This window comes from Phyllobates terribilis, unplaced genomic scaffold (genome assembly GCF_046119375.1).
Source record: "Phyllobates terribilis strain yellow unplaced genomic scaffold, ASM4611937v1 Scaffold_9__5_contigs__length_417890890, whole genome shotgun sequence".
NCBI lineage: Eukaryota > Metazoa > Chordata > Amphibia > Anura > Dendrobatidae > Phyllobates > Phyllobates terribilis.
The window spans coordinates 380282686-380309807 of record NW_027362769.1 but is presented as its reverse complement, the minus strand read 5'-3'; the positions used below and the strand labels follow the sequence as shown (position 1 = coordinate 380309807).

The following is a 27122-nucleotide window of genomic DNA, read 5'->3' as shown; positions in this document are numbered from 1 at the left end:
GGTCTCTGATTCTGACCCAGGATCCGGTAGTGGTGGTTCAGCCTGGTACTGAATAAACATGATCAGTTTTCCATTTCTGTAAGGGATTGTCCAGGATTAGAAAAACATGGCTGTCTTATTCTAAAAACAGCGCCACTAACATTTACAGTTTGCGTCTGGTATTGCAGCTCCATTGGAGTGAGTAGTGTGGAGCTGCAATACCGCCCACAAGCTGTAAACAGGAGAAGCGCTGTTTTAGAAAGAAGGAAGCTGTTTTCTAATCCCGGAGATCCATTTAAAGGGATTATTTCCATTTTTTAAAATGGTTGTTGTCAGATAGAGCAGGTAAATACAAGCACTTTTGCAATTTACTGCTTATTAAAATTTTCAGCCTTTTTTGAGATATTAACACTTTTCTTTTGTTTACAGCTGGTTGCCTTGGAAGCCGACCACCGCTGCTAGACAGCAGAATATACCCAGTGCTTACAAGCTTTTTTACTATTGAACTTACAATCACTGTTTTAAAGCTGGTCAGAATCGCTGAAGAGCGCTGTTACCTCCTAATCCTGCTCAGTGCTTACAAGCTAGATAGGAGCGGTGGTCGGTCTCCTAGACAACGACCTGTAAACAAAAGAAAAGCGTTAATATCTCAAGAACAGATGCAAATTTTAATAAGCCGTAAATTGCAAAAATGCTTGTTTTTATGAGCTCTATCCAACAATATCCATCTATGAAGATGAGAAAAACCCCTTTAAGAATCCCGAAAGTGACCTAGCGTAAGAAATCTTAAAATCAGTTGACCCCAAATGTTGTGAATGAGGTTTTAAGATGCACTATTGACTCCATTTTTCAGGTACGTCTCCGACTATGCTTACAATGGCTATAAACCCATTTGCCAACACAAGCTCATCCTAGCAATTCAGAAAGCTCAGCAGGGCTCCGAAACGGCACGGACATTCCCGCCGTGTTTAATGGAGTGGACAGCGAGCAGAGAGAGAGCCAACATGGCCTTGGACATCCACTGCTTCGATGGTACAAGACTGAGCTCAGTCTATATGAATTTGCATTAACCTGACAACTAGTGCAAGGCCTGACACCGACAATCATTCATTTTTTTACCTTTTTGTGTAGGTGCAAAGATGCTCTGCCCCATCCATTCATGGACTGATGGAGAGGAGATAGCAGGGGACGTCCTTAGACACAGGTAAGCTGCAGAAGAATGGTACGTGTCAGAGAATAATATAAAATAATATAAAACTGTAATGTTAAAAAATAGAATAAAAAATAATAAACCCCAAATCCAATAATAAAAATACAATCTTATATAATTAAAAATAAAAAAATTAATTTTATATAATAATAAAAAATATATAATATTTCCCATTTCTACACTCGACTATCATATACTAAAGCGCCATCTATTGACCACTAAAAGAAAACTGCAGCGATATTGACGCCATTTCATTTTGTCCCGCAGCACTCTCCAAACTTATAGCAATTGAGAACTATAACAGCTAGCATGCTCTTAGGAAAAATTGTATGCAGGACAACCTAGTGGTGGCTGTATATATTTGTATGTTGGGAGCTCCCCCTAGTGGTGGCTGTATAATCTGTATGTAGTGAGCTCCCCAAGTGGTGGCTTTAGAAATCTGTATGCAGTGAGCTCCCCTTAGTGGTGGCTGTATATCTATAAATTTACTGAGCTCGCCTTAGTGATGGGTGTATAAATCTGTATGTAATGAGCTCCCTCTAGTGGTGGCTGTATAAATCTGTATATAGTGAGCCCCCCAAGTGGTGGCTTTATAAATCTGTATGCAGTGAGCTCCACCTGGTGGTGACTGTATAAATCTGTATGCAGGGAGCTCTCCCTAGTGGTGGCTGTAGGAATCTATATGTAGTGAGCTCCCCCTAGTGGTGGCTTTATAAATCTGTATGCAGTGAGCTCGCCCTAGTGGTGGCTGTATGCATCTGTATGTAGTGAGTTCCCCCTAGTGGTGGCTGTATGCATCTGTATGTAGTGAGCTCCCCCTAGTGGTGGCTGTATAAATCCTTAGAAACATTTCTGACTATTGGTAGAAAAAGTGAATTTCTGCTTCTTTCTCCTTCAGGGGGGTGATAGAAGGATGGAGAGGATGGTCGGTATGTATGAAGGATGGGGGACAATGGTCAGAACTGGCCGGACACGATTACGTCCTGGATCTGATCTCGAATGTGGAATTACCCAGAGAGTTTCCCAAACAGAAATCTTATTTCATCACCTCAGAAGCAGCTCAGGAGAACGTGGAAAGACGCAGCACGTAAGTATCATACTGAATACAGACAGACCAACACTTTTACAGATAATTGAAAAGATGGTAACAAATTGCAAGCTTTCAAGACTACGCAGGTCTCTTCATCAGGCTAGTATACCACAAAATCTGAAGAGTCACATATTTATACACAATAAGGCACAAAAATAATGCAATAAATAAGACAGGTGATGGAAAGCAGAGCTATTATGGAAGAGATAAACAGTTCTGGCTATAAATATTTTAGCAGTTAATAGATAAGGAGTGTGAACATTTTATTGTCCTGTGACTAGGTCCAGTGTTATGATGGCCTCACAAGTCTGAGGGGCACATTCCTTAGTTGATGTAGAATGACATACAGTATAGACCAAAAGTTTGGACACACTTTCTTATTTAAAGATTTTTCTGTATTTTCATGACTATGAAAATTGTACATTAACACTGAAGGCATCAAAACTATGAATTAACACATGTGGAATTATATACTTAACAAAAAAGTGTGAAACAACTGAAAATATGTCTTACATTCTAGGTTCTTCAAAGTAGCCACCTTTTGCTTTGATGACTGCTTTGCACACTCTTGGCATTCTCTTGATGAGCTTCAAGAGGTAGTCACCGGAAATGGTTTTCACTTCACAGCTGTGCCCTGTCAGGTTTAATAAGTGGGATTTCTTGCCTTATAAATGGGGTTGGGACCATCAGTTGTGTTGTGCAAAAGTCTGGTGGATACACAGCTGATAGTCCTACTGAATAGACTGTTAGAATTTGTATTATGGCAAGAAAAAAGCAGCTAAGTAAAGAAAAACAAGTGGCCATCATTACTTCAAGACATGAAGGTCAGTCAGTGCGAAAAATTGGGAAAACTTTGAAAGTGTCCCCAAGTGCAGTTGCAAAAACCATCAAGTGCTACAAAGAAACTGGCTCACATGAGGACCGCCCCAGGAAAGGAAGACCAAGAGTCACCTCAGCTTCTGAGGATAAGATTTTCCGAGTCACCAGCCTCAGAAATCGCAGGTTAACAGCAGCTCAGATTAGAGACCAGGTCAATGCCACACAGAGTTCTAGCAGCAGACACATCTCTACAACAACTGTTAAGAGGAGACTTTGTGCAGCAGGCCTTCATGGTAAAATAGCTGCTAGGAAACCACTGCTAAGGACAGGCAACAAGCAGAAGAGACTTGTTTGGGCTAAAGAACACAAGGAATGGACATTAGACCAGTGCAAATCTGTGCTTTGGTCTGATGAGTCCAAATTTGAGATCTTTGGTTCCAACCACCATGTCTTTGTGCGACGCAGAAAAGGTGAACGGATGGACTCTACATGCCTGGTTCCCACCGTGAAGCATGGAGGAGGAGGTGTGATGGTGTGGGGTGCTTTGCTGGAGACACTGTTGGGGATTTATTCAAAATTGAAGGCATACTGAACCAGCATGGTTACCACAGCATCTTGCAGCGGCATGCTATTCCATCCGGTTTGCGTTTAGTTGGACCATCATTTATTTTTCAACAGGACTATGACCCCAAACACACCTCCAGGCTGTGTAAGGGCTATTTGACCAAGAAGGAGAGTGATGGGGTGCTACGCCAGATGACCTGGCCTCCACAGTCACCAGACCTGAACCCAATCGAGATGGTTTGGGGTGTGCTGGACCGCAGAGTGAAGGCAAAAGGGCCGACAAGTGCTAAGCATCTCTGGGAACTCCTTCAAGATTGTTGGAAGACCATTTCCGGTGACTACCTCTTGAAGCTCATCAAGAGAATGCCAAGAGTGTGCAAAGCAGTCATCAAAGCAAAAGGTGGCTACTTTGAAGAACCTAGAATATAAGACATATTTTCAGTTGTTTCACACTTTTTTGTTAAGTATATAATTCCACATGTGTTAATTCATAGTTTTGATGCCTTCAGTGTGAATGTACAATTTTCATAGTCATGAAAATACAGTAAAATCTTTAAATGAGAAGGTGTGTCCAAACTTTTGGTCTGTACTGTAAATCCATGAGAAGATTCAGAACCCACCCAAACTGAAGGAAAAGGGATCTTGACAACTAAGAAGAGGTCAGATTGGACACCTTCACCTGGACAAAACCCTCACTTGGATACATATATAGACTCCTTCAGACATGTGATAAAATCCACCATCCTAGACACAAACAGGAGACAAGCATCCAACATCAGTGCCCAGGAGAGAACGGCCATGCAATCTTTGAAAACCAACAAAGAAATCATCATTAAACCTGCTGACAAGGGTGGTGAAATAGTGATGATGAACACACAGACTACATGAAGGAAGCAAACAGACAACTGATGGACATGCGCTACTACAAAAAACTGCAGTCTGACCCTACACAGGACTATTACAAGGAACTAAACAAGTTGGTATCGTGTCAGCCTGATGAATCCATAAGAGCCGATGACCTGATACCAGAGAGTCCAAGAATAGGGACATTCTATATGCTCCCCAAAATCCACAAATCTGGAAATCCAGGAAGAGCAATTATTTCATGTGTGGGCTCCTTACTGAGCACGTTTCTGGATGGGTAGAGCGTGTTCTTAAACCCCTGGTAAAGAGTACACCCAGCTACATTCAGGACACGACAGACCTACTGAATAAACTAGCAGCAATAGGTCCTCTACCAGAAGGAACCATCCTGGCCACCATGGATGTGGAATCTTTGTATTCTAATATCCCACACCAGGATGGATTAAATGCCTGCAACATCTTCATGGAAAATACAGGAATTGTTGCGGATTCTGTGGTCAAATTTACAGAATTCATCCTCACCCACAATTACTTTGAATTTGATAACATATATCTACAGGAGACTGGTACAGCGATGGGAAGTAAAATTACTCCACAGTACGCAAATCTTTTCATGGCCATGCTTGAAAGTGACTTTTTGTCCTCATGTCCCATCAGGCCTCTGGCCTACTATCGGTTCATTGACGATATTTTAATCATCTGGACGGGGTCTGAGCAACAGCTGAAGACGTTCCATGAACACTTTAATCGATTTCATCCCACCATCAACCTAACACTCAACTACTCCTGGACTGAAATTAACTTTTTGGACACCATCATCAAGCTACAGAACAATGAAATAGAGACATCCTTGTACCGGAAACCAATCGACCATCCTACATACCTTAAATGGGACAGTTTCCATCCAAAACACATAAAAACTCTATTGTTTACAGCCAAGCCATCAGATACAATCGGATATGTTCCAACGCTATGGATAGAGGCAAACACCTTGGTGGCCTCAGAAAGACCTTTTTGAATCAGGGCTACCATCCAAGAACAATTGAGAACCAGATTACAAGAACCACCAGAATATCAAGGAATCATCTCCTACATTACAAAACCAAACAAGAAAGCAACCGGGTGCCTCTAGTAGTCACCTACAATCCAAATCTGGAGGCGCTAAGAAGAGCTGCACGGAAACTACAACCCTTACTACAAAAAGATGCCCGATAACAATCCAGATTTCCAGACCCCCCACTTCTGTGTTTCAGGCAGCCCCCAAATCTAAGAAGTATCATTGTCAGAAGCTCCCTGTCATCTCCTCCAGCTACAGGTACCTTTCCTTGCAACCAGAAAAATGTAAAACCTGTCCGTTTATAACGACCACAGACAAGATAAAGATCCACAATTCACATCAGGACTATAAGATCCAGGTACCTTCAGCTGTATCACATCTAACGTAGTGTACTTAATTATATGCACCAAATGTCCAGCTGGGGGTCTTTATGTAGGGGAGACAGGGCAAAAACTTAGGACTAGGATGAATCATCATCCCCACACAATAAAAGAAAAAAGAATAGATCTACCTGTAGCCAAGCATTTTTGTCCCCCTGATCACAGCATCAAAGACATGAAATTACTGGTATTAAAAGGCAACTTCAAATCTCAAAGAGAAAGAAGAATCTCAGAATATAAACTGATAATGACCTTTAACACTTTCAGAGCAGGAATGAATGTGTCGAATGGATTTATGTCATTCTACATCAACTAAGGAATGTGCCCCTCAGACTTGTGAGGCCATCATAACACTGGACCTAGTCACAGGACAATAAAACCTTCACATTCCTTATCTATTTTACTGCTAAAATATTTATAGCCAGAACTGTTTATCTCTTCCATAATAACTCTGCTTTCCATCACCTGTCTTATTGTGTATAAATATGTGATCTGATGAAGAGACCTGCGTAGTCTCGAAAGCTTGCAATTTGTTACCATCTTTTCAGTTAGCCATTAAAAAGTATCAACCACTGAGGACTCTCAAATCTAAATATTTTTCTATCTACTGGCTAACACGGTACAAGAATAAATATTTTCCCTTTTACAGATAATAAAGTGGGATTTTAGGAAAATCTGTTTTTACTTTTAGCATTTTTCCTGCTGCTTTTTTATATATTTTTTGTAGTTAAAATGCTGCAGTTGAATCTTGAATGTTATAGAATACACTACAAACAACACATTTTTCTGCCATTTTTTGCATTTATTTTGGTCCTTTATTTTCAATGCAGCATGCTCTGCTACAGAGTTTTGTCAGGACATAGGCTTCTCTATAAGACAGTGTATTTATTTCACAGAGTGTTTGAGAGCAAGCCTGATACTGAAGAAAACGTCCCTCCTCCGCCCATGATGAAAGCTCCATCTCTACCTCCGCAGGGGGTCCCAGAGTCAGAAGGTTATTACAGTCACGGTGAGGAATACTGTAATAAGGCTGCGTGTTATGTTTTTGCATTGCCCATTTTTAACAAGACAATAGATGCAATGAGATATTTAATATATAGGAGCATGTATGGAAAGTAACTGCCACTAGGGGGAGCTCACTGAACACAGATTTATACTGCATTTATACTACCCCACCAAACAGTTCAATGATAGCTGTATAAATCCATATGCAGTGAGCTCCCCCTAATGGTGGCTGTATAAATCCATATGCAGCGAGCTCCATCTAGTGGTGGCTGTATATATCAATGCAGCGAGCTCCCCCTAGTGGAGGCTGTGAAAATCCATATGCAGCAAGCTCCCCCTAGTGGCCGCAGTATAAATCCATGTGCAGTGAGCTCCTCCTAGTGGTGGCTGTGAAAATACATATGCATCAAGGTCCCCCTAGTGGCCACTGTATAAATCCATATACAGTCAGCTCCCTCTAGTGGTGGCTGTATAAATCCATATGCAGCAAGCTCCTTCTAGTGGTGGCTGTATAAATCTGTATGCAGTGAGCTCCCCCTAGAGGTGGCTGTATAAATCTGTATGTAGTGAGCTCCCCCTAGTGGTGGCTGTATAAATCTGTATGTAGTGAGCTCACCCTAGTGGTGGCTGTATAAATCTGTATGTAGTGTGCTCGACCTAATGATGGCTGTATAAAGCTATATGCAGTGAGCTCCCTCTAGTGGTGGCTGTATAAATCCATATGCAGCAAGCTCCTTCTAATGGTGGCTGTATAAATCTGTATGCAGTGAGCTCCCCCTAGAGGTGGCTGTATAAATCTGTATGTAGTGAGCTCCCCCTAGTGGTGGCTGTATAAATCTGTATGTAGTGAGCTCACCCTAGTGGTGGCTGTATAAATCTGTATGTAGTGAGCTCACCCTAGTGGTGGCTGTATAAATCTGTATGTAGTGTGCTCGACCTAATGATGGCTGTATAAAGCTATATGCAGTGAGCTCCCTCTAGTGGTGGCTGTATACATCCATTTGCAGCAAGCTCCTTCTAGTGGTGGCTGTATAAATATGTATGCAGTGAGCTCCCCCTAGTGGTGGCTGTATAAATCTATATGCAGTGAGCTCACCCTAGTGGTGGCTGTATAAATCTGTATGTAGCGACCTTCCCATAGTGGTGGTTTTATATAATTGTATGTAGTGAGCTCCCCCTAGTGGTGGTTGCATAAATCTATATGCAATGAGCTCCCTCTAGTGGAGGCTGTATAAATCCATATGCCGCAAGTTCCTTCTAGTGTTGGCTGTATAAATCTGTATGCAGGGAGCTCACACTAGTGGTGGCTGTATAAATCTGTATGTAGCGAGCTTCCCCTAGTGGTGGCTTTATATAATTGTATGTAGTGAGCTCCTCCTAGTGGTGGTTGTATTAATCTGTATAGAGTGAGCTCCCCCTAGTGGTGGCTATATGTAAATAGAATTATATTATTTATAATGTAACTTTAATTACTACAGACTTTGTGGCCAGGCCTAATGATATCTGTATACATACAGGTGCTTGTCACAAAATTAGAATATCATCAAAAAGTTAATTTATTTCAGTTCTTCAATACAAAAAGTGAAACTCGTATATTATATAGAGTCATTACAAACAGAATGATCTATTTCACGTGTTTATTTCTGTTAATGTTGATGATTATGGCTTACAGCCAATGAAGACACAAAAGTCATTATCTCAGTAAATTAAAATAATGAACAAAAAACACCTGCAAAGGCTTCTTAAGAGTTTAAATAGGTCCCTTAGCCTTAGTAGGCTCCACAATCATGGGGAAGACGGCTGACTTGACAGATGTCCAGAAGGCAGTCATTGACACACTCCACAAGGAGGGTAAGCCACAAAAGGTCATTGCTAAAGAAGCTGGCTGGTCACAGAGTGCTGTATCCAAGCATATTAATGGAAAGTTGAGTGAAAGGAAAAAGTGTGGTAGGAAAAGGTGCACAAGCAACCGGGATAACCACAGCCTGGAAAGGATTGTTAAGAAAAGGCCATTCAAACATTTGGGGGAGATTCACAAGGAGTGGACTGCTGCTGGAGGCATTGCTTCAAGAGCCACCACACAGACGTATCCAGGACATGGGCTACAAGTGTCACATTCCTTGTGTCAAGCCCCTCATGACCAATAGACAACGCCAGGAGCGTCTTACCTGGGCCAAGGAGAAAAGACCTGGACTGTTCTCAGGGGTCCAAGGTGTTTACAGAGGAAAGTAAATTTTGCATTTCATTTGGAAATGAAGGTCCCAGAGTCTGGAGGAAGAGTGGAGAGGCCACAATCCAAGCTGCTGGAGGTCTAGTGTGAAGTGTCCACAATCAGTGATGGTTTGGGGAGCCATGTCATCTGCTGGTGTAGGTCCACTGTGTTTTATCAAGACCAAAGTCAGCGCAGCCGTCTACCAGGACATTTTACAGCACTTCATGCTTCCCTCTGCCGACAAGCTTTTTGGAGATGGAAATGTCATTCTCCAGCAGGACTTGGCCCCTGTCCACACTGACAAAAGTACCAATACCTGGTTTACACACAACAGTATCACTGTGCTTGATTGTGAGCAAACTCGCCTGACCTTAACCCCATAGAGGATCTATTATAGAGAATCTATGGGGTATTGTCAAGAGGAAGATGAGAGACTCCAGACCCAACAATGCAGACGAGCTGAAGGCTGCTATCAAAGCCACCTGGGCTAGTGGTGGCTGTATAAATCTGTATGTAGTGTGCTCGACCTAATGATGGCTGTATAAATCTATATGCAGTGAGCTCCCTCTAGTGGTGGCTGTATACATCTGTATGTAGTGAGCTTCCCCTAGTGGTGGTTTTATATAATTGTATGTAGTGAGCTCCCTCTAGTGGAGGTTGTATAAATCCATATGCCGCAAGTTCCTTCTAGTGTTGGCTGTATAAATCTGTATGTAGCGCGCTCCCCCTAGTGGTGGCTTTATATAATTGTATGTAGTGAGCTCCTCCTAGTGGTGGTTGTATTAATCTATATGCAATGAGTTCCCCCTAGTGGTGGCTATATAAATCTGTATGCAGTGAGCTCCCCCTAGTGGTCACTTTATATATCTGTATGCAGTGAACTCCCCCTAGTGGTGACTGTATATATCTGTATACAGTGAGCTCCTCCTAGTGGTGGCTATGTGTAAATAGAATTATATTATTTATAATGTAACTTTAATTACTACAGACTTTGTGGCCAGGCCTAATGATATCTGTATACATACAGGTGCTTCTCACAAAATTAGAATATCATCAAAAAGTTAATTTATTTCAGTTCTTCAATACAAAAAGTGAAACTCCTATTATATAGAGTCATTACAAACAGAGTGATGTATTTCAGGTGTTTATTTCTGTTAATGTTGATGATTATGGCTTACAGCCAATGAAAACACAAAAGTCATTATCTCAGTAAATTAAAATAATGAACAAAAAACACCTGCAAAGGCTTCCTAAGAGTTTAAAAAGGTCCCTTAGCCTTAGTAGGTTCCACAATCATGGGGAAGACTGCTGACTTGACAGATGTCCAGAAGGCAGTCACTGACACACTCCACAAGGAGGGTAAGCAACAAAAGGTCATTTCTAAAGAAGCTGGCTGTTCACAGAGTGCTGTATCCAAGCATATTAATGGAAGGTTGAGTGAAAGGAAAAAGTGTGGTAGAAAAAGGTGCACAAGTAACCGGGATAACCGCAGCCTTGAAAGGATTGTTAAGAAAAGGCCATTCAAAAATTTGGGGGAGATTCACAAGGAGTGGACTGCTGCTGGAGGCATTGCTTCAAGAGCCACCACACACAGACGTATCCAGGACATGGGCTACAAGTGTCGCATTCCTTGTGTCAAGCCCCTCATGACCAATAGACAACGCCAGAAGCGTCTTACCTGGACCAAGGAGAAAAAGACCTGGACTGTTCTCAGGGGTCCAAGGTGTTGTTTTCAGATGAAAGTAAATTTTTACATTTCATTTGGAAATCAAGGTCCCAGAGTCTGGAGGAAGAGTGGAGAGGCCACAATCCAAGCTGCTGGAGGTCTAGTGTGAAGTGTCCACAATCAGTGATGGTTTGGGGGGCCATGTCATCTGCTGGTGTAGGTCCACTGTGTTTTATCAAGACCAAAGTCAGCGCAGCCGTCTACCAGGACATTTTCCAGCACTTCATGCTTCCCTCTGCCGACAAGCTTTTAAGAAATGGAAATGTCATTCTCCAGCAGGACTTGGCCCCTGTCCACACGGCCAAAAGTACCAATACCTGGTTTACACACAACAGTATCACTGCGCTTGATTGGCAGCAAACTCGCCTGACCTTAACCCCATAGAGAATCTATTATAGAGAATCTATGGGGTATTGTCAAGAGGAAGATGAGAGACCCCAGACCCAACAATGCAGACGAGCTGAAGGCTGCTATCAAAGCAACCTGGGCTCCATAACACCTCAGCAGGGCCACAGGCTGATCCCTCCATGCCACATGCCACATTGATGCAGTAATTGATGCAAAAAGAGCCCCGACCAAGTATTGAGGGCATTTACTGAACATACATTTCAGTAGGACAACATTTTGGATTTTAAAAACATTTTTCAAGCTGTTGTTATAAAGTATTCTAATTTACTGAGATAATGACTTCTGTGTTTTCATTGGCTGTAAGCCATAATCATCGACATTAACAGAAATAAACACTTGAAAGAGATCCCTCTGTGTGTAGTGACTCTATATAATAGATCCCTCTGTGTGTAATGACTCTATATAATAGATCCCTCTGTGTGTAATGACTCTATATAATAGATCCCTCTGTGTGTAATGACTCTATATAATAGATCCCTCTGTAATGACTCTATATAATATAGAAGTTTCACTTTTTGAATTGAAGAACTGAAACAAAATAACTTTTTGAGGATATTCTAAATTTGTGAGAAGCACCTGTAAATATATACGATGTACAGATAATCAGAGTGTGCTGCAATACATCTGATTTTAATTGATGCTTTTTTGTGCCAGCAGACTCGGATACCTTCAGCGAGCCCCCTACTCAGAAAGGCATGGATCATTACTTAGACAGCCTGTTTGATCCTGTTCTGTCTTATGGAAATGGGGTAAGATATTATATGAGGCAGTAATTTGCATTTAGTCCAGGACATCCAGAATTCTGCTGGCGCTGTGCTGGCAAACTTATCTCTTCGGTGCATTGCAGGCGATGGAGTTTTATTTTTCTACTTGTAACAGAAATATAGGGATTATTATATAGGTTTTGGAGCCAGAATTAAAGTGTTATCCCCATCATCATAAATGGGATATTGTCGGATAGAGCTTGTAAATACAAACATTTTTGTAATTTACTGCTTGTTAAAATTTTCAGTAGTTCTTTAGATATTCACAATATTCTTTTCTTTACAGCTTATTGCCTTGGAGACCGACCACCACTGCTAAACAGCAAAACATGTGCAGTGCATATAAATTATTTTCTGTTGAGCTTGTAAGAACTGTTTTCAATTTTTCCAGGATCTCTGGGGTGCGCTGTTATCTCCTAATCCCAGCAGCCAGATTCAGTGCAATGCTTACTTGCTACACAGCAGCGGTGGTCGGTCTCCTAGGCAACGAGCTGTAAACAAAAGAAAAAGTCTTAATATCTCAAGAATGGCTGAAAATTTTAATAAGCAGTAAATTGCAAAAGTGTGTGTTTTTACCAGCTCTATCCAACAACATTAATTTAGGAAGATTGGAATAACCCTTTAAAGATAATGCAGGAGAATTTTGAATGCAGCTCTGGAGGTGACTAGAGAAGAAATGACCGTGTAGCTCAAGATCAGTGCAGGATATGTGTTACTTGATATCATGGGTGGCTGTAAACGGTAAAATGATGATCATATATAAAGGTAAGATACCAGATCTCTGTGACCGTGTCTGAGGCAGTGAACTAGGTCCGTGCACTCCGCACACGGTATTACTGTATCCTATTGCTCCCTCCATGCACTGTCTGCTGCAGGGTGCCATCCCTGAATTGCATTTGATAAGATTTTGACAGGCTTTATACAAGTGGATCTTTCAGGGCTTTATAGTTGCATGTGTCCCTATGACAACTCTTCCTGTTGCGGCATGCTACCAGGACCATTGATCCTCATAGCCACCACTCAAATTTTTTACTATTATTTCTTGTTACGTTTTCTAGAAAACTTAGAGTAACCGTCTTTATAATTTTTATTTCGTAAATCAATACTGCACATGAAAATAAGTAATTTTGTAATATATCTTATAAAAGGAATCTGCTTCTTTCTTTTCCTGCTCTGATCTTTTACTCTCAAATCACAGGTAAAATATATAAAATGTGTCTTCAGTGAAGGCAGATCTTCCCGTTACTGAGATAAGAGATGACAGTTGGTGCTTTAAAAGTTCTATGGAGAAATGAGGGGGCGGAGTTAGAGGCAGAGACAGATATCCTTCTGAAATGACAGTTACAGTTCTCCATAGAACTTTATAAGCACCAACTGTCATCTATCTCAGTAATAGGAAATTTTGCACTGAAGACAGATTTTATCCATGAATTAAGAATAATAGATCAGTCCAGGAGGAGAAAGAAGCAGATTTCTCTTATGAGACATATTAGAAAGTTTCTTATTTTAATTTGAATTATTGATTTATGAAATAAAAAATTAAAACGATGGTTAGGCCAAGAGGTGTTGTCATGGGGATATGATATAAGTAGCACTTCTAAATACTCTGATGAAGATTTCTGGACTCGTTAATAGCAGTCATATAGTCTGTGTAATATTTTTGTGTGGCTGTACTGGTTGGCAGGACTTACATGGACACAATGGTTTCCTGCTGACACCTGATCCCCCCCCACCATCTCGCTCTTTGTCAGATATCACGTTCCAGCTCATCCCTGTGTGGGTTTAGGCCACTTACCTGCATCTCTTCTCCTCTGTAGGATCTGGAAAAACTGACGGCGATGTCCCAGAAAATGAAGGGGGGCGGAGGTGTGGGCGGCAGGGATGGCACCGAGGTGCCCGGAGAATCCAATTTACCTGGTGAAGGATCGCACCGTAACGGTGAGTGTAATACATCAATCACTAATATGCATATATACATATATACTGTATACTCATATATCTTTCATTTCTTTCTGTAGAGCAAAGCATGTACGCTCAGCAACAAGCCTATATCAACCAGCAGGCCATGTTACTGGTGAGTACCGTCCTCCAGACTGACCTTACTAATGGAGCAACAACCCCCTTAAAGAGACTATTTCCATTTTTATAAATGGGGTATTGTCGGACAGAGCTTGTAAATACAAGCAATTTTGCAATTTATTGCTTATTTAAATTTTCAATCGTTCTTGAAATATTAAGACTTTTCTTTTGCTTACAGTTCATTGCTTTGGAGACCGACCACCGCTGCTTGACAGAAAAACATGCGCAGTGCTTATATGCTCTTTCCTATTGAGCTTGTAAGCAGTGTTTTCAAGTTGGCCGGGATCGCTGGAAAGCTTTGTTGACTCCTAACGTCGCTCAGTGCTTAAAAACTAGATAGAAGCGGTGGTCGGTTTCCTAGGCAACGAGCTGTAAACAAAAGAAAAGTGTTAATATCTCAAGAACGGCTGCAAATTTTAATAAGCAGTAAATTGCAAAAGTGCTTCTTTTTACAAGCTCTATACAACAGTATACATCTATAGAAAGAGAAAAAACCCTTTAAACGAAGATTTTACACATACTGTCCAACAATATCCATCTGTGAAGATGGAAATGCCCCTTTAACTTTTAGAGGGGGATGTGGGCTATGATGTAGGCTTTCCTGTATTATTCCAATTGGCGTTGATTATTGTAGAAAGCAGGGCAGGGTCTGTGTATACTTGTATGTAGATAAGTGACCAGGTTACTGAAGATATATATTGTTTTTCATCTCCTAATCTCCAGGCCCAGCAGATGACCATGCAGGCGATGGCTCTGCAGCAGCAAATGATCAGCAATTCATCTGTCAGTCCTTCCATTTCCAGCAGTCCGAAACAAGGCATGAAGACTCCATCCAGCAGAGCCAGTTCTTATAGGGTGACTCCTACCGTAGCTCCAATGCCCAGGACTGGGACACCGAGCCATGTACGTGGCAAGCAATGTACAGGATTGATAAATAGATGATCCATTAATAGGATAGCTAATCAATATCAAATCGATGGGGGTGCTGTTTTCATCTCCTATGGTGGCTGGATGTACAGCGCTGGTAGTTTAGTGGCCGATCTTGAGTACTGCAGGTCAGCACTCATTTACTTCAATAGAGCAGTGCTGCAGTACCTAAGAATGGCCACTACATGGTGTACGGAGCTGTGGCACCAATGCTCTGTACACTGGTGCAGCAAAAGCTGCAAATGGCTGATTAGTGGGGTTACTGGGTGTAGGACCCTCATCGATCTGACACTGATGACCTATCCTAAAGGTAGGCCAACAGTATCAAGATTCTGGAAAACCCCTTTAATTCTACTTTCTGATTTGCCTCCCAGAGCAACGTCGAAAATGGATCTCCCTACCGGACCCGAAGATCTCCAACCAGGGACAGCTCCTTCCGTTACACACCTGGTGAGTACGCCCTTCTATATGGTGGGGGGTAGGGGGTCCCCGACGGCCATTGGCTTGTCTGGCAATCCTATAGAGAACGTTGCCGTTTCAGGACCCTCCAGTCAGATGCATCCAGAGGATCGCATCCATCACAGCACCCTAAATTCAGAACATTTTTCCGAACCATCGCACAACATCAAAGATATCATAAATCAGTACAAGCAGCCAGGTGCGACCAGACCGGTCCCCGCTCCGGTAAGGTGAGTCAACCATCTTAAACCAGTGATGAAACTACAAGTCCCAGCATGGCTTTGGGTTACAGACTAGTGCCATCAATTACAATTTGATTAGGTGCTCTCTTTGGTTTATAGGAGGGAGCCACCTAAAATTTTTGGAAGGAAAATGGACCCACATGAAGAAGCTTTGAAGATACTCAAGGGGCAAATGTCCAATCGACCACTTGCGGGACCTTCGCCTGTCTCCAATATGTCTTATGTTCCTAAGGTAAAGCAGACGCTCTATGAAAAGGCTAGAAAGCACAAGTACGGTCATGCAAAAATCCTGTCTGCCCACAGTCGCCACTAGGGGGAGCTTAGGAGCTCACTGCATACTGAATTACATAGGAATAAATCTTCAAGCTCCCTCTAGTGGTGGCTGTAGGTATCTTTACTACATTTATCATGCAGTGGATTTGGAGCTGAAAACCCTATAAAGATATATTATAAAATTATTAAGCAGAACATTTTGGTCTTGAAAACTAAAATATGGAGACACATAAGATTATATCCACCATTTCTGATCTCTAGGCTTCCAGAGACACAGTCGCATTGGTAAAACCTGTCCCGAGCATTAAGCAGAAGAAGCCCGCCAGCCCACCACCAGTCAGTGCCGTGAGGCCCACCACAGCTCCCATAGGTAATGCCTATATATTGGGTATGGCAAAGTTACAGAATCTAATACAAAACAGGAAAGGAAGACCCCGATAATAACTTTTATTCCCCCCCTGATAGAGCAGGTATGAGTTCTTGTACTCTTTTTTTTTTCCGCCTCTCAGTGTCAGTCTCGCGGGAGCTGTCGGAGGAACAGGAGAATATCCAGACGCAGTTGCATCGGCAATATAGCGAGGAGTTTTACACCTACAGCAACGTGTCCTGGAGGATCCACATCAGGAAAGAGGTGCAATATCCACCCCAACACTTACAAAAAACAATATGGCCGCCATTGTCGATCTGCTGCTTTCCGCAGACTGGCGGGATGTAAAGTGGTGAACCTTATATTGGCAACCATCTTTAAAAAAAAATGCAATTAAAATGCACATTTCTAAAACTTTGGAAATAAGATTTTATTTTTTTTTCCAGGTTTTTTACCCCAGAGACAGCATCAACAACCCTCTCATCCTGGACCTCATCTTCAAGCAGGTGAGACTCCTCATCTCCCCAAAAGCTGATATGGAAACTCCATTTGCACAATCTGCTAATTAAAGGGGTTGTTCGGTGAAAAGTATCCACTGGGGATACCTTTAAGTTATCACCTGTCCATAGCTGATCTGACTAATTGTCTGTGGATAGATGATAACTGTTTTTTTTTGCAGGACATGCTGGAAGTTGTAGTTCCACAAAAAAAAACATACTTTGCAAATTGAAGGTGCAGCATTTCCACATTTGCATTATGCCCTTTGCTCTGCCGTATCACAGATCATCAATGACACCATGTCCGAGAGCTGCATCAGGATCAACCGGGAGGAGAGACAGAAGATGAGGTCTCTGCTAGGTGAGCCGAGCCGGTAATCAAGGAAGGACTGACCGGATCCATCGTCCTGTCCGGTCCTCAGTGGCAGCTGGTCTTCATTTCTGCACCCAGCCAAGGATCCTGGACGCCTCTTGGCTTATAAGGGACTGAGACGTCATGACAGCAGCAGATGTGCCCAGGATACGGGGCTGCCACTGAGGACCGGGCTGGATGCCAGCGCCAATAGAATTGCTAATCCCAAAAAGTACCTTAATGGGCAGAGTTGGTGCAAATCGCTTTGCAGGACCTGGGCCGTCAGGCACGTCAGTGATCTGTGGCTGCTGGAGAAACCGCCGCTTACCTGATGGGATCCGCGGCTCTTCTTTTGATTAGCTGGCCTGGCGCGACATCACATTGCAACGCCTAGCTGGCTAATAAAAAGATGCCGCCAGGTAGGAAGCAGATCTCATGGGTCTAGTAAACCGGCCACAGCGTGCGCAGTGGACCAGGTCCTGCCAATCAATTCACACCATGGTGGACAAATATCATTGGGTCTGTTCACATGGAGAAGATTTTTCTGCAGCATGAATTTTTGTTTGATCCCCACAGCGGAGTACAGAGTGGATTCTCTCAGCGCCATCGCAGACGACGTGGTGAAAAAAAAGGTTGTGACTGCCGCACGGGAGGAGTGGGAGGTGTATTTCTCAAGGCTTTTCCCAGCTGCAGTAAGTCCTTCCACCACCACAATGTCTGGAGTTTTCCCTGGTGACTTGAGTGGCAGCTCCGCTTTCTTCTACAGGGCAGCGTTGGCACCGGGGTACAGATTCTTGGGGTTTCTCATACTGGGATAAAGCTCCTGAAGATGCTGAAAAGTGGAAGCAACAGCCCGGAACAGCTGCGAGTCCTGAGGAGCTACAGGTATGTGGGTGCTGAGCTTCATCACCACTAGGGGGCAGTAAAAGACAGGAGCCGAGGTTGTCGGCCAAAGACTATAATCACTTTTTCAGAAATCCAAGACTTTGGCTGCCATCCATTACTGGCATTTGCACCATTTTTTGTCTATTTTTCATTTGCGCTTTTCATTCTTCTTTTCATTGAAAACCAAAAAATAAAGATTTGATTTTTTTTTTCATTTTGCATAAAATTCGCTGCGCCGTTTTGAAGAATTTGGTGCCACACACCAGTTCCGCCAAAAGTTGATACAATTTCAAGTTGGAACAAAAATTTTGCAACATCGGAAAGAGTTTTACGAGAGAATTCTGGCAAAAGCTCTTTCATGAATCGGACCCTTAGTCCATTCCCAAAAAAATGTTCTTCCTTCCTTCTCTCCATACAGTTACACGGACATCATGTTCGTCACCGTACTCTCCAAGAACATGCTGGAGTTTAACCTGACCAATGAGAAACTTATCCTTTTCTCGTCGCGGTCCAGCCAGGTGAAGAGTTTGGTAGATTGCTTCTTAATGGAGCTGAAGAAGGTGAGTGTCCATGGTCAGCTATAACCATCATGGCGTCGGCTAGGTCTAAGCGTCCATATATAAAGCCACGTGCTGATGAAGCTCAGGAGAGAACAATAAAGGAGGACAGGAAGCGAGTGGGTCCCGCACACTACCTGTCTCTCCACACCATTATATGCACTTGTCATTTACTTTTAGGCGAAACTGATTTGTCTTTTTTTTTTTGTCTTCTCAGGACTCTAACTATGTGGTCGCTGTGCAAAATTATGTCACAGAAGACAAAAGTTTCCTGAGCTTCCATAAAGGAGACATCATTCGATTGCAGCCTGTGGAAGGACTGCAGAAAGGTGAGCTGGGGGGGGACGCATGTGATCCCCAATTTATAGAAATTAATGTTACGGATCGGATATATTTGTTTATTTTTCTGTAGTTGGGGCTAAAAATAATTTTTCTAATTGGATTTCACAAAAAAAATTACACCCTTTTGGCTTTTTTTTTTTTAAAGAATGAGTTAACTGAGGATCCAACAGTGAGTTTGTAATTCTTTTAGCTTCCTGTGTGCTGATACATAACCACAGACCACATCAAAGTTGTGCTGAACTTTGATGTGGCCATAAATCAGCTGAGAGGAGCTCAGTAAAAGACAGGTAAGTGAGTTTCAAACTCCCGGTTAGAAAGAGTTCACTGATGGATTTTCAATTGACTCATTTTACAACCATTAAACAATGAGACAAATTTTTAATAAAAAATGAATTGCAAAAATTATTTTTAGACCGAAATACATGCATTTAAGTAAAAAAAATGTCCTTTAAGGTCACGTGTTTAAGCTGTTGCATCTTTCTAACATCGTCTGTGAATTCTTAATGCTGCCTTCATGGATCCTTGCACAGGCCAAAGCTATGGCTGTGTGGTGCGGAAGAAGGTGATGTATTTGGAGGAGCTGAGACGCGGCACTCAGGATTTCGGTGGGTTTTCCAAGCATGGTCTACTTATCTCTTCATTGCTGTGATCCCCATGTGCATGAATTATCCACCATGTGTAGATATGTCTTCTTTTTTATATGAAGCTTAGGACAGCATATTCAGCTCTGCTACATCAAAGTATGTAAATACCCAATCAATCAATGGACGTCAACGCAATCTGTTATCTCCCAGGCTGGAAATTTGGGGCCCTCCATGGCCGGGCCGGACTCTTCCCAGTTGAGTGTGTGCAGCCGGTAGTGGCTCCGGATTTTGTGAACCTTCCAGCCGATCGGAAAGAAGAGCCGAGAAATCGTCAGAGCCGAGCGGCGGTGTCTGCGGCGGTGGCTGTTGCCGTGGCCTCAGCGGCCGTGGCTCATGAATTTGATAAGAAAATGGATGTAAGTTGGTAAAACTTTTTTTTTCAGTTTCAATAAAAAAAAATGAGTGGACTCAATATTACGTCGTGTTTTTCCAGGGGTCGCCCACGCCTAGTGAATATGCCGAGAGCCTGGATGAATATACGGAGGTGGACACTTCGGAGATCGTGCTGCAGGGGAGCTCGTATAACATGCTGGAATTCGCCAAAAAGTATTTCCGAGAGGGGCAGAGGATGTTGGCGCAAGAGGAGGCGGCCAAGACGTCTGGGTAACGCCAGCATTTGTAGCATACATGAGATTGGATGTGGCCGTACAGGGGTGGACAGACTTGGTTTATATATATATATATATATATATATATATATATATATATATATATATATATATATATATATATTTTTTTTTTGCTTTTTAATGCAGAGAGTCTTCTAAACAAGGATCGAAGAAGAGTCGAGAGTTCAAAGACCCGGCAGATATGATGAAATTTACCAAGGCGAGTTCACAGTTACTTACAACATGGCTCCGCAGCTGTTGCAAAACTACAACTCCCAGCATAGCCTGACAGCCTTGAGGGGTTATGATTCAGGGTGGTTGGAGACCCCCGGATTCTTGTATTAATGATACTCTCTGCATTTGCCTAGAATCCCGTACAAGAGTCGCTGATCGAGTTCAGCGATAGCAGCATGAACAGAGTCGCCTCTGACCTGTTCCTAGGTAAGTACCCCGCGTATATAAAGGTATACACTAGCTGCATCGCATGGATCCATATATATATCCCGCCCAATATACTAAAACCTCCCATTGTCTCTGCTGCAGCTGTGATGAGGTTTATGGGGGATGCACCGATGAAGGGTCAGTCCGAGCTGGATGTGGTGTGCACAGTTCTGAAGGTAAGGGAGGATGGCGGCTTTTTTTTTTTTTGCAAATTGTGCATTAGTAAAAGTCTATTTTTTGGGGACTGTTCGCTCCTTGTCATTGCAGCTGTGCGGGGACCATGAGGTCTTGAAGGATGAAGGCTACTGCCAAATCGTCAAGCAGATTACTGACAACTCCAGCACTAAGACGTAAGTCGCTTGCCGTACTCTCCTACCCCAGAGGCTACCAGGCTCGCATTTTCCCTGTTGGGACACTTGAAGGGTCAATACATGAAGACAGCAAACATTTTTGGAAACTGCTCGCTCCCTTGCCTATATTGCTATGTGACCTGTAAGACATGTTTCTATTACAGGGACAGTTGTCAGCGAGGATGGCGGCTCCTGTACATCCTCACCGCATATCACCGATGCTCCGAAGTCCTCAAGCCATACCTATTTAAATTTCTTCAGGACACATGCCGAAGTCCAGGTCTGCACTTCCAAGGTAACTAAAACATACGAGACCACACTTCTATATACCACCTGAGTACAAGTACTGTCCGCCGGGCAATTGTCTTATTTACAGTGTTATTCACCATCTTCACAAGTGAGTATTTTTGGATAGAGCTCGTAAATATGAGCAATTTTGCCATTTACTCCTTCTTAAAATTTTCAGCCGTTCTTGAGATATCAACACTTTTTCTTTTATTTACAGCTTGTTGCCTTGGAAACCGAAAACCGCTGTAGACAACAAAACATGCGCCGTGCTCACAAGCTGGTTTCTATTGAGCTTGTAAGCGTTGTCTTAAAGCTGGAGCGAGCTGTTACCTCCTAATCCCAGCCAGCTTCAGAGCAGTGCTTGCAAGCTAGACAGCCACGGTGGTCGGTCTCCTAGACAACGAGTTGTAAACAAAAGAAAAGTGTTAATATCTCAAGAACGGTTGCAAATTTTAACAAGCAGTAAATCACCCTCAAAGTCTTTTTATATTTTGAAATAATTTATTTCCTAATATTCACCTTAATCAGGGATCGCAAAAGCCTGCGAGCAGAATCTGCGTAAGACCCTGCAGTATGGAGGGCGATCTGAGCACCCCAGTGCAATGGAGCTAAAAGCAATGGTGGTAAGTAGAAAACCAATAAAGTGGGACTCCTAATCCTGCAGTACCTATGTTTTACCACTTGGGGCGTCTTATATTCATTATTTTAAGAATTTTGATTGTTTTACCAGCAAACTATATTTACCCGCAGGCTGGGAGGAGCTCCAAGAGACAGCTGTTTCTACTGCCCGGAGGAATTGAGCGACATCTCAAGATAAAGACTTGTTCGGTAGGTGAAATTCTGGAAAAATAATTAAAGGGGTTGTCCAGTTAGAACAAGTTAGGTGATAACTTACTGATTGGTGGGGTTCCGACTGCTGGGACCTGCACTGATCGGCAGAACGGGGAACTTTTATCCAAATTACAGAATGGCGTTGCAGGTGGGATGACCGACCATCCTCCATTCATTCTCTATGGGGCTTCCAGAAATAAGCCAAGCCATCCCCTAGAGAATGAATGGAGCGGTGGTCGAGCACGTGCAGCTCTATTGTAACGGAGATAAAAATTCCCCGTTTTGACGAACGGCAGCAGTCCTGGCTGTCGGACCCCCACGGATCAACATGCTATCACCAATCCTGTGGATAGGCATGATAACTTTATTTCCCCGGACAACCCCTTTAAGTGCCGGATTATTGGAATTATGTGGACGTTCCATGGATCCTGTGTATGGACGATTGTCTCTCTTATGGATATTATCTGCAGGTGGCCTTTGATGTCATCGAGGAGATCTGCACGGAGATGGGGGTACACAGGGACGAGGCGTACAATGAATATGCTATTTTTGCGGTGACTAATAGGGGTAAGTAGTGAAGACTGTGCTCTCTCCTGGGCCGTAGTGTCGTCCTATTCTCCGGTGATCTGACACCGTATATAGGGCTTCAAGAGGAGCATATCCAGGAGAAGAAAATGTCTTCTTTATTGTTGTCATGTGCAGGTCAGAATGTGAGACCCATCAACAGGAAGGAGTACATCCTGGACGTGTCCGCCGAGATGGAGAAGATCGACAGCAACTACATGTTCTGGTTCAGACGCGTCATCTGGGCACAACCACTCAAGTTTGAAAACGAGTTATATGTGACCATGCACTATAACCAGGTATATACGGGGGGCACTGAGCCCCCTCATCTACATCAAGAGGGATGTGTGTATGGGGGGCAACATGATGGCTCCTCATAACAAGTACTGTGACACCTGGGGTACAGGATAATGACACCTGGGGTACAGGATAATGACACCTGGGGTACAGGATAATGACACCTGGGGTACTGGATAATGACACCTGGGGTACAGGATAATGACACCTGGGGTACAGGATAATGACACCTGAGATACAGGATAATGACACCTGGGGTACAGGATAATGACACCTGGGGTACAGGATAATGACACCTGGGGTACAGGATAATGACACCTGAGATACAGGATAATGACACCTGGGGTACAGGATAATGACACCTGGGGTACAGGATAATGACACCTGAGATACAGGATAATGACACCTGGGGTACAGGATAATGACACCTGGGGTACAGGATAATGACACCTGGGATACAGGATAATGACACCTGGGGTACTGGATAATGACACCTGGGGTACTGGATAATGACACCTGGGATACAGGATAATGACACCTGAGATACAGGATAATGACACCTGAGGTACAGGATAATGACACTTGGGGTACAGGATAATGACACCTGGGATACAGGATAATGACACCTGGGGTACAGGATAATGACACCTGGGATACAGGATAATGACACCTGGGGTACTGGATAATGACACTTGGGGTACAGGATAATGACACCTGGGGTACTGGATAATGACACCTGGGGTACAGGATAATGACACTGGAACTCGGGGTACAGGATAATGACACTGGCACTCGGGGTACAGGATAATGACACTGACACTTGGGGTACAGGATAATGACACCTGGGATACAGGATAATGACACTGGCACTCGGGGTACAGGATAATGACACTGACACTTTGGGTACAGGATAATGACACCTGGGATACAGGATAATGACACTGACACTTGGGGTACAGGATAATGACACCTGGGATACAGGATAATGACACTGACACTTGGGGTACAGGATAATGACACCTGGGATACAGGATAATGACACTGACACTCGGGGTACAGGATAATGACACTGACACTTGGGGTACAGGATAATGACACCTGGGATACAGGATAATGACACTGACACTTGGGGTACAGGATAATGACACCTGGGATACAGGATAATGACACTGACACTCGGGGTACAGGATAATGGCACTGACACTTGGGGTGCAGGATAATGACACTGACACTCTTGTACAGGATAATGACACTGACACTCGGGGTACAGGATAATGACACTGATACTCGGGGTACAGGATAATGACACTGACACTTGGGGTGCAGGATAATGACACTGACACTTGGGGTGCAGGATAATGACACTGACACTCGGGTACAGAATAATGACACTGACACTCGGGGTACAGGATAATGACTCTGACACTCGGGGTACAGGATAATGACTCTGACACTCGGGGTACAGGATAATGACTCTGACACTCGGGGTACAGGATAATGACACTGACACTCGGGGTACAGGATAATGACACTAATACTTGGGGTACAGGATAATGACACTGATACTCGGGGAACAGGATAATGACACTGATACTTGGGGTACAGGATAATGACACTTACACTGTGGGTACAGGATAATGACACCGACACTTGGGGTACAGGATAATGATACTCGGGGTAAAGGATAATGACACTGACACTCGGGGTACAGGATAATGATACTCGGGGTACAGGATAATGACACTGACACTCGGGGTACAGGATAATGACACTGACACTCGGGGTACAGGATAATGACACTTGGGGTACAGCATAATGAACCTGACACTCGGGGTACAGGATAATAACCCTTGGGGTACAGGATAATGACACTGACACTTGGGGTAAAGGATAATGACACTGATACTCGGGGTACAGGATAATGACACTTGGGGTACAGGATAATGACACTGACACTCGGGGAACAGGATAAGGACACTGATACTTGGGGTACAGGATAATGACACTTCGGGTACACGATAATGAACCTGACACTGATGGCTCCTCATAACAAGTACTGTGACACCTGGGGTACAGGATAATGACACCTGGGGTACAGGATAATGACACCTGGGATACAGGATAATGACACTGACACTTGGGGTACAGGATAATGACGCTCTCATTTGGGGTACAGGATAATGACACTGATACTTGAGGTACAGGATAATGACACTGACACTCGGGGTACAGGATAATGACACTGATACTCGGAGTACAGGATAATGGCACTGACACTCGGGGTACAGGATAATGACACTGACACTTGGGGTACAGGATAATGACACTGACACTTGGGGTACAGGATAGCGACGCTGATACTTGGAGTATATGAAAATAGCACTGATACTTGGGGGTCTCCATCTTCATGTTAGGGTGTTCTTGCTCCGCAGGTGTTACCGGATTACTTGAAAGGACTTTTCAATGTTTTTTCTCACGCTAAACCCACGGAGGCGCAGTTTCAGCAGATATCGAGACTGGCAGCTTTGCAGCATCGTGCCAAGGACAGCGTCTACCTGCCGACTGCGTGCGTATCCTCCTCCTCACCAACTTATTCCTCTGCTTCCCTGTATATAAGTATTTCTATTCACCCTGCTTGATACATCACAGCCTCCATATACAGCACAATCTCCACATATAGCACAGCCTCCATATGTAACACAGCCTCCATATATAACACGGCCTCCATATACAGCATAGCCTCCCCATATAGCACAGCCTCCATATGTAACACAGCCTCCACATATAACACAGCCTCCATATACAGCACAACCTCCACATATAGCACAGCCTCCATATGTAACACAGCCTCCACATATAACACGGCCTCCATATACAGCACAACTTCCACATATAGCACAGCCTCCATATGTAACAAAGCCTCCACATATAGCACAGCCTCCATATACAGCATAGCCTCCCCGTATAGCACAGCCTCCATATGTAACACAGCCTCCACATATAGCACAGCCTCCATATACAGCAGTGCCTCCACATATAGCACAGCCTCCATATGTAACACAGCCTCGACATATAGCCCAGCCTCCATATACAGCCCAGCCTCCATATGTAGCACAGCCTCCATATGTAGCACAGCCTCCACATATAGCACAGCCTCCACATATAGCACAGCCTCCATATATAGCACAGCCTCCATATGTAGCACAGCCTCCATAAGTAACACAGCCTCCACATATAGCACAGCCGCCACATACAGCCCAGTCTCCACATGTAGCACATCTTCCATATACAGCCCAGCCTCCACATGTAGCACAGCCTCCATATACAGCCCAGCCTCCACATGTAGCACAGCCTCCATATACAGCCCAGCCTCCACATCTAGCACAGCCTCCATATGTAGCGCAGCCTCCATATGTAGCATAGCCTCCATATATAGCACGCCCTCCATATATAGCACCGCCTCCACATATAGCACAGCCTCCATATGTAACACAGCCTCCATATATAGCACATCCTCCATATGTAACACAGCCTCCACATGTAACACAGCCTCCACATGTAACACAGCCTCCATTTTCAGCACAGCCTCCACATGTAGCACAGCCTCCACATGTAGCACAGCCTCCACATGTAGCACAGCCTCCACATGTAGCACAGCCTCCATATGTAACGCAGCCTCCACATATAACACAGCCTCCATTTTCAGCACAGCCTCCACATGTAGCACAGCCTCCACATGTAGCACAGCCTGCATATAAAGCACAGCCTCCACATATAGCACGGCCTCCACATACAGCACAGCCTCCGCATGTAGCACAGCTTACATATAGCAGAGCCTCCACATGTAGCACAGCCTCCATATATAGCACACTCTCCATATATAGCACAGCCTCCACATATAGCACAGCCTCCCTATGTAGTACAGCCTCCATATATAGCACACTCTCCATATATAGCACAGCCTACATATGTAACACAGCCTCCAAATATAGCACAGCCTCCATATGTAGCACAGCCTCAATTTTCAACACAGCCTCCACA

At 43.5% G+C, this 27122-nt stretch overlaps 1 protein-coding gene across 1 annotated transcript in view; it reads left to right on the top strand.

The window, feature by feature from the left end:
* Positions 1-27122, top strand: part of MYO15A (myosin XVA) — a 99798-nt gene that overhangs the window by 60023 nt on the left and 12653 nt on the right. Inside the window, exons 29-60 of the mRNA XM_073648475.1 lie at positions 833-1011; positions 1111-1183; positions 2088-2276; positions 6860-6972; positions 11972-12063; positions 13896-14016; positions 14097-14152; positions 14881-15060; positions 15459-15534; positions 15626-15773; positions 15885-16017; positions 16320-16428; positions 16568-16689; positions 16872-16931; positions 17208-17283; positions 17851-17966; positions 18041-18159; positions 18578-18719; positions 18934-19045; positions 19589-19663; positions 19853-20058; positions 20136-20305; positions 20458-20530; positions 20679-20751; positions 20854-20927; positions 21019-21101; positions 21266-21396; positions 21918-22012; positions 22140-22217; positions 22691-22787; positions 22923-23083; positions 25514-25647. Of these exons, the coding sequence (XP_073504576.1) occupies positions 833-1011; positions 1111-1183; positions 2088-2276; positions 6860-6972; positions 11972-12063; positions 13896-14016; positions 14097-14152; positions 14881-15060; positions 15459-15534; positions 15626-15773; positions 15885-16017; positions 16320-16428; positions 16568-16689; positions 16872-16931; positions 17208-17283; positions 17851-17966; positions 18041-18159; positions 18578-18719; positions 18934-19045; positions 19589-19663; positions 19853-20058; positions 20136-20305; positions 20458-20530; positions 20679-20751; positions 20854-20927; positions 21019-21101; positions 21266-21396; positions 21918-22012; positions 22140-22217; positions 22691-22787; positions 22923-23083; positions 25514-25647 (3666 nt within the window). The remainder of the gene's footprint in view (positions 1-832; positions 1012-1110; positions 1184-2087; positions 2277-6859; positions 6973-11971; positions 12064-13895; positions 14017-14096; positions 14153-14880; positions 15061-15458; positions 15535-15625; positions 15774-15884; positions 16018-16319; positions 16429-16567; positions 16690-16871; positions 16932-17207; positions 17284-17850; positions 17967-18040; positions 18160-18577; positions 18720-18933; positions 19046-19588; positions 19664-19852; positions 20059-20135; positions 20306-20457; positions 20531-20678; positions 20752-20853; positions 20928-21018; positions 21102-21265; positions 21397-21917; positions 22013-22139; positions 22218-22690; positions 22788-22922; positions 23084-25513; positions 25648-27122) is intronic.